This window comes from Furipterus horrens, unplaced genomic scaffold (assembly GCF_987537825.1).
Source record: "Furipterus horrens unplaced genomic scaffold, mFurHor1.1.pri manual_scaffold_16, whole genome shotgun sequence".
NCBI lineage: Eukaryota > Metazoa > Chordata > Mammalia > Chiroptera > Furipteridae > Furipterus > Furipterus horrens.
Window position 1 is genome coordinate 12,877,080 of NW_028327186.1, and position 17,425 is coordinate 12,894,504.

The 17,425-nt window shown below is 58.5% G+C and overlaps 1 protein-coding gene across 1 annotated transcript; it reads left to right on the forward strand.

The window, feature by feature from the left end:
• The first annotated feature begins 1,265 nt into the window (after positions 1–1,265).
• Positions 1,266–13,791, forward strand: CTSH (cathepsin H). The gene is made up of 12 exons (XM_090263836.1): positions 1,266–1,438; positions 5,236–5,267; positions 5,865–5,970; positions 7,080–7,150; positions 7,688–7,792; positions 9,185–9,271; positions 9,854–9,909; positions 10,123–10,204; positions 10,616–10,684; positions 12,434–12,540; positions 13,162–13,287; positions 13,682–13,791. The coding sequence occupies exons 1-12, from the start codon at positions 1,348–1,350 to the stop codon at positions 13,773–13,775; spliced, it is 1,026 nt and encodes a 341-aa protein (XP_090119962.1). The 5' UTR covers positions 1,266–1,347; the 3' UTR covers positions 13,776–13,791.
• The last annotated feature ends 3,634 nt before the right edge of the window (positions 13,792–17,425 follow it).

The following is a 17,425-nucleotide window of genomic DNA, read 5'->3' on the forward strand; positions in this document are numbered from 1 at the left end:
TGCAAAACAGGCTGTGATCAGTGGTCACTGTGTTCTTGGGAACTGTGGCCTGCACCCTTGCAGGCCCTGAGCCGAAACCTGGGCTAAAACAAAAAGGGCATCCATCACCAGCCATGTATCTAATCACAAAGTTCCCTGTTGTCAGAGGCAACTGAGGCAGAGCTGCCAGCATCCCGCTGAGACCTGGTTTCTCTTCCCTTGAATGTGTCCCAGGAACAAGGGCCATAAATATCCTGGACTTTCTGTTCTCACAGCAACCACCCCTAACCAGAGGACGGGGTTGTTTCACCTCCATCCTGGACTCTGGAGCTGTGCACCCTGCTGACCCAGCCCCCCCCCCGGGGGGTCTGCTCCATGCCCTTAAATATCCCCTGGTGCTGTGGTCCGCACAGACTCAGCCCGCCTGCTTGAACATCCTTCAATAAAGGCTTTGAACTGGCCCATCCGACTCCTCCCTTCTTCCGGACACAAACCTAACGCATCCCAATCAATCAACCACGCCAATCAATCGCTTACAGACCCTCTGGGGTACAAAAGTTGACTTGCTGGCATTCCAGCTCCTGGAATAAGAGCTTTCCACATGCATTAACTACTTAAGCCCGTCATCTACAACTACAGCTAAAACCTTGAATTCCTGAGTTCCCCTATCGATATTCCTCCTTACTTCAGATTGCAAAACAGAGAAAATGCCGCTACAGCGGCCAATAGGACTTTCTCAGCATTAAGACTAAAATGCTTGGGAGGGGGTGGCGAAACTCACAAGGACAGCTGTCTGTCCTACCCTAGGGACAACCTTCTGCCCTGGAATGTGGTTAAAGAGTACCTGCGATGGGGGTTCTGCGGGTGGGGCAGGAGGAGAGTGGGGCTCTGGGGGTGGGAGACAGGCGGCGAGATGGGCAGGCCAGCTGTCACCCCCCACCCCGCGGTTAAGCCAGTCCGGGCAGAGGTAGGACCCACAGACTGGCGGTCCAACTCGCCCTCCTTGCAGAGAAAGACGCTGGGCGTTGAGAGGGGCAAGAAAGGTGGTGGCAGGACCTGGAGGTCCGCGCCCAGTGCCCAGTGTCCCGCGGAGCCCTGCCCACCCCAGGCCGCCCAGCCAGGCCCCGCCCCTGCGCTCCAGCCCCGCCCCATATAGGCCCCGCCCTGCGCTCCAGCCCCGCCCCATATAGGCCCCGCCCCGCGCTCCAGCCCCGCCCCATATAGGCCCCGCCCCTGCGCCCCAGCCCCGCCCCCATAAGGCCACGCCCCACGCCCCAGCCCCGCCCCCATCCCGACTGCTCCCGAGCTGCAGCCCGCACCAGCCACCTCGGCTCTCCCGGAGCAGAGCCTGCAGCCAACCTCGCCGCGATGTGGGCCGCGCTGCCGCTGCTCTTGGCCGGGGCCTGGCTGCTGGGACCCCTGGCCCACGGCGCCGCAGGCCTGTCCGTGAGCTCCAAAGGTACGGTGCGAGGGTGGGGGCGGCGTCCCGGATCCAGACTCGGAGAACTTGGCGGGGCACACCGCGTTGGGAGGGACAGCGGGACCCGGAGGGCCGCGCTGCGTTACGGGAGGGGGCTTGGAAAAGGGGGTGTGCACGACCAGAGGACCAGCGGGTGGACGTCCAGGGCCCGCTGCCCAGTGGGATGCAGAGCCTAGGGCCCCAACGGAGCCCGCATGCCCCCATCGGAGGACGCGGAGCGCTTGGATCTGCGCCTGCGGAACGAGCGCGGGGCCTTCCCAGCCTCGCCTGGCAGCTTCCCCGGACCCGCACACGGGGCATCCCCCGGCTAGCCCGAGTCCCTCATAAAAAGGGCGGGACAGCTGTTCGCAGGAGCGACTCTCCCCCCTGGAGGAAGGAACAGCAGTTTCAGCCTCAGAACACCGAGGCTGCCTGCTGCGAGGGCGCACGGCGTGAGGCTGAGCCCCGGGACTCCCGTGTGAGCTGCGCTCCCCCTCCTTCCACACTGCTGCCCACCACCCGCCCGCCCTGAGCTCACGGGACCCCCTGGCCCCTCACCCTGGAGAGAGAAAAAGCAGCCTGGGGGGCAGGACCAAGATCACCAAGCCTAGAACTTGGCTGCTCCGAATCTTGCCTTCTTCCAGCCCCCATCTGTGCGAGACCTGCCTCGCAAACCTGGAGGGCGCCTAGGTCCAGCTCAGCCCCGCCCTGAGGATAACCCAGCTGCCCCCCGCGAGGGCTCTGCCTCCCCTGGGGGTGAGCCCTGCGCAGGGGAGCGGGGCGGAGCCCTCCCACCCACAGGGCAGGGCTCGGCAAACTTTTCCTGTAAAAGTCCAGAGTGAATATTCGGGGCTTTGTGGGCCACGTGGTCTCTGTAGCAACCACTGAACTCTGCCTTGTTTCCTGAGAGCGGCGAGGGGCAGTATCCAAAACGTGAGGGGCTGCTGTTCCCACAAATCACAACTTAGGGGCACTGAAATTTGAATCCAAGTGATTTTCAGGTACCACACACTAATTTGTCCTAGTAGTTCAAAACAATGAAATCTATTCTTGGTGCGTGGACCGTACAAAAACAGGCTGCAGGCCAGTTTGGTGACCCCCGTTCTAGATACTCCCCATGCAGCCTCCAAGACGGAGGCCTTCCATGACCTTGGCCGTACTTCTTCCAGAAGTTACAGTGAACTGATATGGATCTACCTGAGGCTGGGACCATCCCGCCCTGGGGTCATCTCTGGCTCCTTCTTCCACTCACCTCCAGTAGTCCAGTGTCCCGGAAGCAAACACCAGTTATCCCAAATTCCGTCTGCTTCAAACCCTGGTCCTGAGCTCCCTTTGAGATCGGCAGCTGCCTCTGAGTCTGCAGTCCTCTGAAGCGCAGGGCAGGTGCTGGGAGAGTGTACACTTTCCCCCAGGTTTTGGAACCAGGTCTATGACCCACAAAAAGATCTAAATTCTGTACAGCAGAGATCTTCAGACTGGAGGGCTGTGGATCTGCAGGGGAACACAAAAAAATTGCAGGGGACTCCGGCACAGGCTGGGAATCAATTTTCAGACCCTTTACTTCCAAATGTCCTGGGCAAAAAAGTGCCTGAAAGCAGGGGACCTTTCCTTTCATTGGTCCTAAATCTGAACCCTGGGATTGGAGGCAGCAAACAGAAAGGCTCATGGTGACAGATCCTTCATAGCTGATGTGAATTCTTAAGGGAAAATGAAATTCAAAGAGGGAGGACCTCACAGAGTGTCTGTCAGCTGATGGGGTCTTAGCAACAGTGTGGAGCTATAGGGCACCATGTGATTCAGGCGTGGTGAGGAGTGCAGGGAACTGAGTGGCATTGTTTCCAAAAATGGCCTTCCTGACCTGGCTGGGTAGCTTAGCCGGTTAGAGCGTCATCCTGATACTCCAAGGTTGCAGGTTTGACCTCGGGTCAGGGCGCTTACTAGAAGCAACCAATGATGCATAAACGGGTTTCTCTCTCCCTCTCCCTTCCTCTTTCTCTCTAAAATCAATTTTTTAAAAAATTTAACAATGGACTTCCTGGTCCCATAAGCAATAATAATATTTTATTGCTTATTGTTAAGTAAGCAATAAGTTACTTGAGCAACATTTCTCAGCCCTTTGACCTATAAAAGAACAAAGACCAGAATTCATGCTGAGCCATTCAAGAACTAGGTAATATTCACCCATGAATATAAAAACCCATGGCGGGAGAGTGGGTAGTAGTAAAGTTCTGTTTATCAAATTAGGAGATTCATTTGCCATAAAAATTTACTTTTCTTTAACAATTATTTTTCATACTGGATAATGTATTTGAAATGTTGTACCCAATCGGGTATTAATAATAATGATGATGGTTACTCAGTCCAGGACAAATTTTTATAATATTCAGAGAGGTGTGGGTCACAGGAAGTGAAAACAATTTATACTTTTGGTTCTTGTCGCACAAAATGATGTTTGAGCAATCAAGTATGAACACATGCTCCCTTGTGATACAGTTCTGGGGGGTGTGGGCGGAGGTGGGGTTCAGGAGAAAAAGACACTATGTAAAACATCTGACTCTTCTGGAAGAGATTGTGTAGGTTGTTGACAGCAGGTGTCAGATCATGGTACGTAGCTTCTGTTACCAGACAGGGCCTGGCCCTGCTGAAGGGTGTGGGCTCTTGAGTTTGTGTACAAAACATTTCACAACAGGAGTGCAGGTAACTGTGAGGGTATGTATATTAAAGCTGGGGACAGCGACACAAGAAAGGGTTCAGCACAGAAGCAACAGGAGAGCCTAGGTGGGGCTGCCTTAGCCCACTGGGAAGTCAGAGAAAAGAGGGCCTTGGGGACAGGTTCAGGGGCCATGGCCGCAGAGTTTAGCAGACACGTGCCTGTCAGGGAAGGAGAAGGGAAAGGGTATGGCGCAGGCTGGGTCCTTCGTGTTGGGTTTTAATCTTTCCTCGCAGTCAGATGGGGATTTTAAGGGAGGCCTCCTGAGGTTTCTGCAGAATAGTCATCAGTTCTCCAGGTGTGCTCTTCCAGGGTCATGGTCTCCTCTGACTGGCCAAGTGGGCAGGGGGTCGTTAGCCTCTGCAGTTGGTTCTGCTGCTTTTCTGGGCCTGGAGCTGAAACAGCTGAGGCCTAGGTGTTATCTCCAGGGAAGAAGAGGTTACCAGGGCAGCAAGGTCATTTTTCCCCGTTCCGCTGCCCTGGCTGTAAATTGCTCGGCCACTGTGTTTGGCCCTTGGAGATAACTTAAAATGCACCAGGGGAATACAGCGAGGGTCCACAAACAACTGGCCGGGCTGCCGTTGTAAATACAGTCTTACTAGAACACAGTCCACACATCTGGTTTCCCAGGACAGGGGCAGAGTTGAGCGGCTGTGACCGAGACTGTAGGGACTGCAGCGTGTAAGATATTTACTTTCTGTCCCTTTAATGAAAAAATAGCAGATCACTGGAGTATATGGGGTTTTTAATTAACTTATTGATACGTAGTCTCCTAAAGAAAAGTATACAAATCATTAGACGTGCACTTCAATGAATTCCCACCATCTAAGCAGCACTGCGCACGCCCCCGCCGAGCCCCTAAGGACACGCCATGCCGACTCGCACACCACAGGTTAATGGCGGATAGCTTTTCAAAGTCAGTCTGGACACCAAATCCATCCATCTATCTGGGCTCCTTCCGGTGCTGTCCTTAGAGGGCACCATTCTCAGGGCTTTCCATTTAACCCAGTTTCCTGAAATGCAAATCAGTTCTCCAGCGCCTCCTGGGGAGAGGTGCCCACGCCTAATTTGTTCTTTCTTTCTGCAGAGATGTTTCGCTTTAGGTCATGGATTGTGCAGGTCAGTGCCCGACTTCTCCTTTCTGACGTTTCTCATGCCCCTAAGTTTCCTGGTTGCAGACCGAGCGGTGCCAGGTTTGAGACGACAAAGCGGGGCTTTCCAGCCGCGTCCTCCTGGGTCTTTCCTAACCCTGGGAATGGTGCACAGACACCTTTCAGAGGTCCCCAGTGGTGAAGCGGACCGAGCGCTCAGGGTTCATTCCCTATTTTGTATTCGAATCACACTATGTGCTGGCGGCTAGGTCCCTCAGAGAACGCTAGTGCTTGTGCTTTTGAAAAATGGTGATTTTGGCCATCAGCTTGACCCGGCACTAGCTGTGGTGCCCTGACAGGTCTCTCTGCGGGGCCTCTGGGGCTGTTGGTAGACATTCGGGGGCTCCGTTCCAGCCACAGGTCCCTGGACGCAGGGGGTTTGCTTTGTAATTGCCTGATGGTCACAGCCGAGACCCGGGACAGTATCGTGACCACTGCCACAGACTGGGCCTGAGAATTGCTGGCAGCAAAAAAGGTTCCAGCCATCCTCGTAGAGAAGAAAACTGCCTCCCTCTCGGAGCCGCAGCTGGTTCCCAGGACTTACTGCCGCTCTGTTTTGTTTTAGCACAAAAAGATGTACAGCAGGCGAGACTACCATCAGCGGCTGGAGATCTTTCTTGGAAACCAGAGGATGATAAAAGAACACAACGCTAAGAACCTCACATTTACAAGTACCTTGGGGATGCCTTTGCTGCGGGCTTCTCAGTCCTTGGGACAGGGAGCATCTTGTCACTGCAAAGAAATCTTTTTAGCGACACCCAGAGGCGCCGCGGGGTGAGGGGTGGAGGAGGGGAGGCCCAGCATCTGAAGCTGCACCTGACTGGCTCAGACCCCACTCTGCGGCTACTCTCCATGAGATCCAAGGGGTGGCAGACCTAAAACCATGCTGGGTGGTTGTGACATTTCTGGAAGACTTTATGAAAGTCCCCACCCGCTCCTGCCACCTGAGGCTTCGGCCCAGAGTCTGAGCCCTTGCAGTGCATGGGTGCAGCCTCGGCGGAGCAGCCTCCAAGGGACATCCAGAGACATGCACAGTGTCTACCGAGGGTGCCAAATGATGGCAGTGTCAGCCACCTCAGTGACATGGCAACAGGCAGGAGCTGGAAGGAAGCCAGGGTTGGATCTCATTTCTGCCCTGTCCTGGCTGTGTGACCTGGGTGGGGTCACGGTCTCTGAAATGTCTCTTGGCTATAAAGTGGAGATGACACTGAATGAGGTAGCCGGTGGGCAGGCACCTGGCACAGGTACTGTATTCTATACCTGGGAGTCCAAAAGACTCACCAGTGGGGTATCTGAAACAGTGGGTGCCCAGCCCCACCCCCGACTCACGGCACCTGTGTCGGGGAGGCAGCTCACATATATGACATCTGTCTGGGAAAAGTCCAGCCAGGTTCACCATGCCCAGAATGCACCAAGATCAAGACCATGTCAATGGTGTTTTTTGATTGGGAAGGTGCTGTTCATCACAAGTACGCCCCTCCAGGCCAAACAATTAACAAGGAATATCTTTTTCGATAAATGTGTCTTTAGTTGCATGGCTGGATACTTTCTGGACAGGCCTCATAAGTTTCGCTGACAAGCTCCCCCGAGGAGTCTGAGGCCCCCTCCAGGGCCAGCCTTGGGGGACTGAATTACATGTAGAGTGGCTGAGCTGTGTCCTTCAGCAGACAAAAATGAACACAGGGTTTCATTCTTCTCTCCGTCTCCTCATTAGGGACTCATGAACCTCCTTTTTTTTTTTTCTCTCACTTTGGTTTTTGTTTTTCCTTCTCTTCTTTAGTGGGAACGAACCAATTCTCAGACCTGACGTTTGCTGAATTTAAAAACAGATATCTTTGGTCAGAGCCTCAGGTAGGTGTCACCCCGACCTTGGGAACAGCCTCAGGCCCCGCCCTGCTCCCAGGCAGATTCAGGCCCAACAGCTGGCTGGGGCCCAGGTTCTTCGGGAGCCGGGCGCTCAGCTCCCAGTAGCTCCTCAGCCCACACTCTTCGCCTCAGCAATGCAGACCCTGAACTCAGGGTTGCCAGACGATATACAGACCCCCAGTTAAAGTCAAATTTCAGATCGACAACAAAAAATATGTTAACACAGGCATGCCCTAACCTTGCATGGGGCATACTGACGTTACGCTACAGGGTCCTTCACGTTTACCTGAAGTTCAGATTGAACTGGAGAACTGTGCCTTTACTTACTAAAGCCGCTGGCCCAGGCTCCCCGGGCAGCACTTAGCCTCTCGGGCCAGTTCATGGGGGCAGGATGGCTCTGACAGCTGCCATCTTTCTCATCCTCTCTTAGGGATTTCATTTTAATTACAGACATTTCTGTAAGCAAAGGTTTTCTTTTCCACCAAAAAAAATATATATATATTTTTGTTTTTTTTGTTCCAGAACTGCTCAGCCACCAAAAGTAACTACCTTCGGGGGCATGGCCCCTACCCGTCCTCCGTGGACTGGCGGAAGAAAGGCCGCTTCGTCTCTCCAGTGAAAGATCAGGTATGCCTGACGACCCCATCCTTTCCTCGAAAATTACGCACATTCTCAGGAGACCAGGAGGAAAAAATCCAAAGAGCCCCAGATGTCAGCACGGATATCCCCAACTGTCAGACCCCACCCCCTGCTGTGCCCAATGCTCAGCAAGCTGCCGACCTCCCAACCCCAGGAAATCCAGGTGAAGGCTTCCCTCCCAGAACCATGTGGCTTTCTATGGAAACTCTCCATGAGGTCCATTCTCCCCTTTCCTGAAAGCCATGGGACACAGCTTGAAACCCTCCCAGGCCCAGGGGGGCCCAGAGCCTCATGCCTAGAGACCTGGGCATTTAAACAGCCCCCAGGAACAAAAGCAAGCCCCACCCATGATCCACCACAGTTCAAAGCAACAAGGAGTCAGTTTGAGAGTCTGAACGTGCTCACCGTTCAGGCAGGTGAGGAGGGGAGGTCCGTTCAGAACGTTCCAGTTCCTCATGTTGACTGAGAAGCAGGCCACCTGGTCAAGGGGCCAGAACAGGCCGTTCCTCCCTCATGGGTGTGCGTGGTGTCTTGCTGTGGCCAGTGCAGTGACAGAGCCACAGGCCCGTCTTGGCTCAGCAGCCCTTGGGGGGCTTCTCATTTACAGAGGAGGAAACTGAGGGAAGGCCGCTTGCTCAGGGCCTAACGTAAGCAGGTGACAGGGGCCACTCCCAACCAGGTCTGTGCATGGCGAGGCCCTGCTCTGTCCCCTTTGGGATGGCCGTGGAGACCCTCTGGCAAGAGCCCCCTTTGCTGAGGGACGGATAGGAGTGGACAGGAGGAAGGGAACCTCGGGAGGCACTTCAGAAGAGAATATGGTAGACTGAACCCCAAAGGGCAGGAAGAAACGAGGGTGGCCGTGGGGGGGACCGGCTTGCCCCGTGAGGCAAGCTCTGCCCTTCCGTTCTACACATGGTACAACAGCGGTAGAGAGGGGACGCGGCTGCCAGGGCGCACGGCTGGGTGTGCAGGGCGGTCGCTGGAAGCAGGTGCCGGGAGCAGGGAGGCTGGGCAGTGGCAGAAGCTGCCGGGATGGATGGCGGGGCGGGACGGGCAGAGCTGGGTGTCTGGGTGTCTGGTGGGGATGGCTGGCCTGGGAGGTCAGTCTGAGGTAGGGTTTGGGGAGTTGTTAAAGTTAGAAGTTAGGATGGTGGGTGGAACGAGATGGGAGGTGGAGAGGTGAGCGAGAAGGTTCTAGAAACAGGACTTTGGCGAGTCCTTCTGCTGGGAAATGGTGGGAAGAAGACTGAGCATAGGATTCAGAAGCAGGGGAGTCAGAGGCCACAGGAGGAGGCCCTTGTGGCACAGCGGGCGCTGGTCAACAGGAGGCCAGCACTGAGCCTCCGTTCCCCAGTGACGGACGCCCTCCCACCCCTCCAGGGCGGCTGTGGCAGTTGCTGGACCTTCTCCACCACAGGCGCCCTGGAGTCTGCGATCGCCATCAAGACAGGGAAGATGCTCTCCTTGGTAAGAATTAGGCCACAAGGGCAGGGGCGCCTCCTGCAGGCCATGGCTTAGCCCTGAGGGCTGACGAGGAGGCCAGGCCTAGCCTTGAGGCTGCTTTAGGGCCTTAGCTAATGGTGCCCAGGCTGCCTGGGTTGTTCAACCTGCCCCCCTGCCCCCAGAGCAAAGGAGCCAGCCCCTGAAGGAAGTGCCCAGCCCCTGCCTCCTGCATGGGGACAGGGCCACGAGGGGGTGGCAGGGTCTGTGGCAAGGCCTGTCCCCTGCCTGTGCCACGTGCTACCACGGGACCCCTGACCACGTGCAGGTGGGCACCCACAGCACACGCCTGGATAAGGAGGGTGGGCCACATGGCCGGCCACCTGCCTGCCCGCCGCCAGGCAGCTGCTGAGCCCCTCCCGACACCTGCTGGCTGCTGGGCTGGTACCTGAGACACAGAGACAGTCCGGCCCCAGGGGACCTTACTATCTGTCATCTGGACCCAGAGCGGATGGGGCCACGGGTGTGGCTCAGCCTGGGCGGCTTGGCACCGGGCGCCAAAGCCCCGGGGCCCAGCTGCCGGCTCACGGGTCTGCGTCGTGCCCTCAGGCCGAACAGCAGCTGGTGGACTGCGCCCAGGCCTTCAACAACCACGGCTGCGAAGGGTACGTCCCGACGGGAGCGCCCACTGACCGCTCCCATGGGACCCGGTGGGCCCCGTCCGCTGCCCGGGTGGGAGCGAAAGCCTCCCCGCGTCCCGGAGGGGAGGTCACTCACGAGCTGTAACCCCAGACGCGCCCCGCGCCCCTCGGTCGCGGCCCAGCCCCGGCGGGCCCAGCGGCACCGGCGACCCAGGGGCACCTCTGTGCTTCCCGCAGGGGCCTCCCCAGCCAGGCCTTCGAGTACATCCGCTACAACAAGGGCATCATGGGCGAGGACGCCTACCCCTACAAGGGCAAGGTAGCTCCCCGGGGCACACCCTTCCCGGCGGCCGAATCCAGCATCCGCGGCCGCTCCAGCTGCGCGCCTCACCCGCGCTGCTGCCGGCGCGCGCCTCAGGGCCGGGCCACCGCTCCCCCGTCACCTCGTCCCGCGGCTCCTCTCCTGCCACCCTGTCCTGTCGTCCTTCAGGACGCGCCCTGGGCCCGCGGCAACCTGCCCTCACGCCGGCCGAGCCCGGTGTCCCGGCGGCGCAGGGCCGGCTCCCGCCGCTCGTGCTCCCTGCAGGGACCGCGCGCCGGGCCTCGGCACGTGTAGCCCCCGCTTCCCCAGTTCTCAGACTGCGAGGGGAGAGGGGGCGGGGGTCCGACGCCGCAGCCGGGAGCTGCGCCGCCCTCATCTGTGTTCCTTACCCTTTGCCGCGCTGCACAGGACGGCGACTGCAAGTTCCAGCCCGAGAAGGCCATTGCTTTCGTCAAAGACGTGGCCAACATCACCCTGGTGAGCGCTGACCCCTCCCTGACACAGGCCCGCCTTTCCCGGGACTCAGTCCCCTGAGGACGCGCGCCTGCGCCGGGGTGACCGGCAGCCGCCCGTGCTTCTGTTTCCTTGTCAGAAGCGATAATCCCCACCCTGCAAAGGAGGGCGCTAGAGCCTGTGACGTCAGTGGGCGTGCCCGAGCGGGGTGTGACCTCACCGAGTGCGAGAATGACGTCAGTGGGCGTGTCTGAGCGGGGTGACTTAACCGAGTGCGAGCATGACGTCAGTGGGCGTGTCTGAGCGGGGTGTGACTTAACCAAGTGCGAGCGTGACGTAAGTAGGCGTGTCTAAGCGGGGCGTGATCTCACCGAGTGCGTGACGTCGGTGGGCGTGCCCGAGTGTTTGACGTCGTGGGCGTGTCTGAGCAGGGCGTGACTTAACCAAGTGCGAGCGTGACGTAAGTGGGCGTGTCTGAGCGGGGCGTGACCTCACCGAGGAGTGCGAGCGTGACGTCAATGGACGTGCCTGAGCGTGTGACGTCAGTGGGCGTGCTTGAGAACACCGTGCCACTCACTCAGGACAAAGGCGTCAGTCAGGACGAGCCAGGTTCTGCTGCAGTTACTACGCCAGGCCTGGACGGCGTCACTCCGGAGCTGCAGTCCCGCTCGTGGCACACGTCCCACGCGTGACACACGTCCCACCTAGCAGGCAGGGCTGAGCTAGGGAGCTGGCTCCCCTCCAGGTCCCGGGCAGAGGGAAGGAGGGCTAAATCATGACCGGCTCCAAGGCCAGAAGTTTCCCAGTCAGGGCGAACCCCAAGTGGGTGGGGAAGTGCAGGCGCCCCGTTTCCCCTAGAGCGTGGAGTGTGACCGGCTCTGGCGACTCTGGGGAGCGCATCTCCACGGGGGCTGCAGGAGCTGCCGTGTAGCCGAGCGCAGCCGGGCGCTCAGCAGGAGCGCCGACAGCTGAAGCGTGCAGAGCAGGTGCAGGTGCAGGGGCAGTGCCACCTCCCTCAGACCACACAGCCCTAGGACCGGGGGTCATTACCACCTCCATCTTACAAAGGAAGGGGCGGGATCAGCGTGGGAGACTCACTTGCCCAAGGCCACAGAGCTCGTAGGGACTAGGATCTGAGCTGAGATCCTGTCGCCCCAGACCCTACACCCTATCACAGGGACACTGGTGACTGCCCTGAACTTATCTTAGAGAACAGCGCGTTTCCCTTAAGCACCCACCAAGGCCTGGCTGCTCTGGGCCACGTACATCCTTCTAAGAGGTGAATCGGGGCTCAAAGGACTCCCCTTTGCCTAGTTCCCAGGCCCTCCAGTGCCCCCTTCCCTTCCGCAGAGCCCTGGCCTCCTCCCTCAAGTCCACTCTGGAAGGTTCCCAGCCACGGGAATGGCCTCGTCAGCTCACCTAAAGCAGTAGATTCCAGCTGGGACGCTTTCAAAAAATCCCGATGCCTGGGACCCACCCCAGAGACGCCGATGTCACTGTCTGGGGTGCAGCCTGGCAATGGGACTTCTTAAAACTCTCCAGGCGGTTTCAGCTGCTGCTGTCACCCGGGCTTCCCACCATCTCCCCAGGCATAGGGCCCTTTGCTGAGTCTCCTCTCGCTCCCACCCCCAGCTCATCTCATCTGCTGATGGGTCCCCAGCCCAGTGTTCTACCATGGAAGCTCCCAAGCCTGGCTGTGCACGTTTTGACGGTGGTTGGGGAGGAGACAGAGGTCACGTGTGTCCGTCTACTAGTCTTCCTGTCTGTCCACAGAACGATGAGAAGGCCATGGTGGAGGCGGTGGCCCTGTACAACCCCGTGAGCTTCGCCTTTGAGGTGACCGGCGACTTTATGATGTACAGAAGTGGCATCTACTCCAGGTGAGACCCTCCACACCCACCTGTGCCGGCACCTGCTCCATCCCTGCCACAGACGAGATCAGGCGCAGCCAGGCCAGAGCCCCGTCCTCCGGTCCCGCCATGCGCCCCACCCCAGCCGCACCCCAGGGTCTGTAGTTACCTGTGTTCCCTTCTCAGGGAGCCTTCCTGACCCACCCACCCGGTCCCCCTGGGTCAGATGCCCTCCGTGGGGCTCCCAGGGCCTCCCTGTCACAGTCCCCAGGGCACGGCCACCGCTTGTGTTCAGCACCTTGACCTAGGCCCAGAACAGTACATGTCAGCTAACACACAGCCCTGCTCTCTGTCCTCTGGAGCCACTCAGAATTTCCTCATGGAAACCAGTTTGCTTTGACGATGGAAAACCTGTTATTTGCCCCAAATACAGGTCAGGTCGGTCATCTTTAAAAAAATAAAAGCACCAGAGCAATAAAGCTATTGCAGTGGCGCCCTCTCTGGGCACTGGAGGGCCTGTCTCTCCTCGCTGGGCGGCGCCTTCTCCATGCAAGCACAGCTGAGCACGAAGGGCCAGCAGATTCCCTTCTGGAGCCCCGCGCGACGTCTGTCCCCCCACATGGTCAAGCCCTTTTCCTGTTTGTTTTCCAGTACTTCCTGCCATAAAACTCCAGATAAAGTGAACCACGCGGTACTAGCTGTGGGGTACGGAGAAGAAAATGGGAAACCCTACTGGATCGTGAAGAACTCCTGGGGTCCCAACTGGGGAATGAACGGGTAAGTGGCGCCCAGGCCCGCAGACACTGGGCTTCCAAAGGAGCCCGTCAGCAGAGCCCCAGGGGGCGGTGGGAGGGACTGGGCCTCAGACCTTAATAATTTAGTCAAACCCGCCTCTGGGAGGATCTGTTGGCAGGAGAGCAAGGCAGCAAGCTTGTCCCTGAGGTTGACAGCCGCCCCTTCCTCCAGGGGGACCCAGGGATGATGAACTATGTGGATGAATCTCCCCAGGGGATTCTGGGGAGAAGTGAGAGATGGATCGAGTTCCCACAGTCCAGCCAGGGATTTCCCGGAGATAAACAAGCCTGCGTACGTCCAGGGGGCCCATCCCGGGAGTCAGGTCTCGGGGAGCAGCCCATAGGGCCTCAGCCCGCGCCCCCTGCCCTCCCCCCAGGTACTTCCTCATCGAGCGCGGGAAGAACATGTGCGGATTGGCCGCCTGCGCCTCCTACCCCATCCCGCTGGTGGGAGCCCGGGGGCAGCAGTGACCTGCGGGTGGAGCAAGGGCGCAGCACCCAGCAGCCGGGGCCGCTGCTGGGAGTTCCGCTCTGGAGGAAGCAATGGGGGAGCCATGCAGGGCCCTCCCTCGCCACGCAAGGAGGGTTCCAGGAAGCCAGAGTCCACCGCGTCCCCTGGCCGAAGGGGACCACCAGCCACGTGCCTTGGGCCTCATTTCTGACTGACTCACTCTCACCAAGAACCCTTCTCTCCAGGGGGCTGCTGCTTTCTCACCTCTGGAGAGGGCTCTGGTGACTGTCTCTTGTGGCCTTGATTCAATAAACTTTCTGTGCACACCCCCCTGGGGCCGGGACGGTGCTGTGTGCTGGGGACCAAAGGGGACCCAGGCTGGGCCGGCCCTCAGGGCTCAGGCCTCCCAAGAGGGTGGCGGCAAGGGGTTGCCCAGGTGTCTGCTGGGAGGACGGGCGGTGTGGGTGCCGGTGTCACGTCTGCCCGTGGGGACCCCGGGAGGATGGGCGTTTTCCGACGGGATGATGGAGTGCGTACCAGGGCCCAGGCTCTGTGCAGTCCCACCCCCAGCCCCTCCCTGCGGCTGCAGAGACATCGTGCTTCCCCTCGTACTGTGACGCTGGGGGAACAGCCCGGGCACGGCCACAGCCCACACGGAGGCCCCTCGGTCGGCTGTGTGCGGTCCTGAGCCAGGGTGTGAGGTGGCCGGGGCCCAGGGACGGCCACGCGGAAGCTGACTCACAGCAGGAAGGCCCTTAAGGGGACTCTGGAAGGGGCCAACGCCAGACGCTCCAGGCTGACCCAAGTCTGGAATCTAAAGGTCCCTGGGGACAGGGTCCCACAGAGGGAGGGCGGGGGGCAGCACCAGCGGTACCAGTCCTGGGTCTGCAGGGTGGTCCGAGCTCATGCCAGAGCACAGGTCAAGGACAGACCACAGCGCCCCGTTCTCCTTACACACGCGGCCTCGGCAGCGGGTCCAACCGTCATCGCTCCCGGACACCACACCCATGTGCCCCCTGCCCCCCGCAGGAACCATGTGCCCGACTCAGCCGCCCTCAGTCTCCCCCGAGGCTGTTCCTCTGAAACCTCCCCTTCAGCTCTCATTTCTTCTTCCTCGTCTTCAATTCCTGTTTTTCTAATATTAGTCTCAGTATTCTAGATGTCGAAATACAAACAAGCAACACTCACAAAGAACTCTTGTACTTTCCCCAACCAGACTCCGCAAAGGGCGCCAGGCCAGCCGGGGAGACCCCGTCCCCGCCTCCCAGCTGCCAGCCCCCCCGCTAGTGCCCCCTGCTGGCAGAACGTCCCGAGAAGCCAGCAGGAAAGCAGCAGAACGGGGAGCCCAGCCTCAGCATCTGCGGGCTGGATAGAGCTGGGACCCAACAGTGCCCAAGCCCACCTCACCGCCCCCCGCCCGAGGGTGCTCTGCACCCACCACCCGACTGCCACACAGTCACAGCCGGCGCTACGGCTTCCACTCAACGCGACGCCTGTCCTTCACACCACGGAAGGCAGGTGTGCTCGCCACCAAAGGGGAGACGGCGAGCCCCACAGCCACGGCCCCCGTCACAGGCGTGGCATCAATGACCCCCTCGAATTCAAGCAGTCCCACCTCACAGTCCCCAGTCCTCACAGGCTGTAGCGGGCATTTTAAAGCGTCTTCCTAGTCTGTCTCCTTTGCTCCCAGCCAGCACCTCAGCCGCAGTCCTTTTTCTTTTTAAAAACCAGTCTCAGCCCTCAGTGGTCTTATCTGTGTTTTCCAGTTTCTGCAGCTTTCTACTAAACGCTTCCTAGGGGTGCGTAAACACTACGGGGCGCAGACACAGTCCCCCCTGCCCCCCGTCGGCCAGCACAGCGGCCCCCCTTCTGCAGCAGTGCGGCGGGTGACGGGTCCACGGGAACCGCTGTCCCTGCAGAGCGCACGCCTCCCGGGGAACCGGCAGAGCCCAAAGCCGCCGCAGGAACGAGAAGCAAACGCCTCGCCCGTGGGATGAGCGGCCACGCCGACTGCGGCTCAGGAACGGCCAGTCCTGTGTCCTGGCATCACGGGCACTCCCGGGCCCCGCAGCCAAAGCACACACCACACCTCCTGGAACGAGAACCTCGTTCCCTACCAGCGTCACAGCTGAGTCTCAGTAGCTCCCTCCTCCTCCCTCGGGCGGATGCGGCAGGTGGGAAGCGAAGGCCGTCCAGAACCCCCCGACGGCAAACAAACATTTCTGCGTCCACAGGTGCGGATGCTGGCACAGGGATCACAGGGCGGGCACATCCATATCGATATCCAGATATGTTATCTGTTCCCGTGAGGACAAGCTGGTGCACCCTCTGGGATGGAAGAAATCCAAAGTAATCAGCCCGTCACCAGGTGACTGGATGGTGACCCCAGAACACAGTGCCTCATCAGGGGTGGCAGCCGGAGCACTCGGTAATGGCAAGGAGCCACACCTACCCGCAGTCACCTGGAACAGGGGTACTCGGCTCCCAAACCTGTGGTTTGGGCCTGAGGACTTGGAGGGGGCAGCTCTTCTCCGTTCCACCAGCATCAGCTGGGAAGGGGAAGCAGGGGTTACAGTCCTCGAAAGCCCTGCTCACATCTGGCAGAGGTAAGGCCTCCACTGGGACCCGGGATGACACAGGGAACCCGGTCTATCACAGGTGTGCTCTGGTGAGCTCTCAGACACAAATCTCTTCACTCTGGATCCATTCCAAGAGCCCCATCTACTTAACTCTTACTCACAAACTTCCGTATTCTGTCGAGAGCTGTCAGCGTTTGCAGAATTCACCCATCTCAGTGAAGCGGTCTCTTCCAAGGAGACCAAGGCACAGCCATAAAACTACGCAAGAGCACAGTATCCACTCAAAGACTAGACAATTTCAACGTAAGAGCAAAAAAACTCCTAGCTCTTGATAATCCCCACTGCAACTAGCCTTTGAGAAACGTAAGAAATGGCCACCTGTTCAGTCTCCAAGAATAGACACAATTATCTGAAACCACTATTAAAGGACTTCTTTCTCTACGTAAGGCTGAACACTCTCCTCGTACCTCAACCGGAACAATGCCTACAACACACGAGTGAGGATAAGCTGTTTACTACTTGCAAAACGTAGAACAATGCCCTTCCACTACATTAATTTCGGAAAATAATTAACAATGATAAATTTGCTATTTATGGCAATTTGTTTTTCATGAATCTTTAAATTTTTCTCAATTTTTTAACATGATAAGCGCTTATATAAAATCCACAAGAATAAAAGCGTTTTAGGGTCTGCAGTGGGAACCCCTGCTTCAGGCGGCCCCTTGGGTTTCTCAGTACACACACCAGAACACTCACGCAAGTGGGGGGGTCTGAGAAGCCTCCAAGTGCAGAGGGGTGCACAGCGCCTGGGCCCCATCTCGGACGCCCTGGTAAGTAGTGCGAGCAAGTCTGCATTAACCTTGGTGGGAACATTCCAACTCGCTCCAGACGACTGCGCCCCCAGAAAGCCCCGCCAAGGTGGCAGCAAGCCCCTGACCGCTCGGGCTCCCCTCCTGGCACCTGGCCCGCAGGGCGGCCCACCCACACAGAACTGCCCTGGAGGCACGGGAAGGAGACCGCCGTTTTACGCCAACTAAACTGTGAGGTGTTAACACGACAGGTCACGGAGACCGCCCTCACTTACACGCTTT

Excerpts from the sequence above, each read along its gene's own strand:
- CTSH (XM_090263836.1), top strand. The coding sequence starts at position 1,348 with ATGTGGGCCGCGCTGCCGCTGCTCTTGGCCGGGGCCTGGCTGCTGGGA. Across the intron at positions 1,439-5,235 it reads CCTGTCCGTGAGCTCCAAAG|AGATGTTTCGCTTTAGGTCA; the intron begins GTACGGTGCGAG and ends TTCTTTCTGCAG. Across the intron at positions 10,685-12,433 it reads ACGTGGCCAACATCACCCTG|AACGATGAGAAGGCCATGGT; the intron begins GTGAGCGCTGAC and ends GTCTGTCCACAG.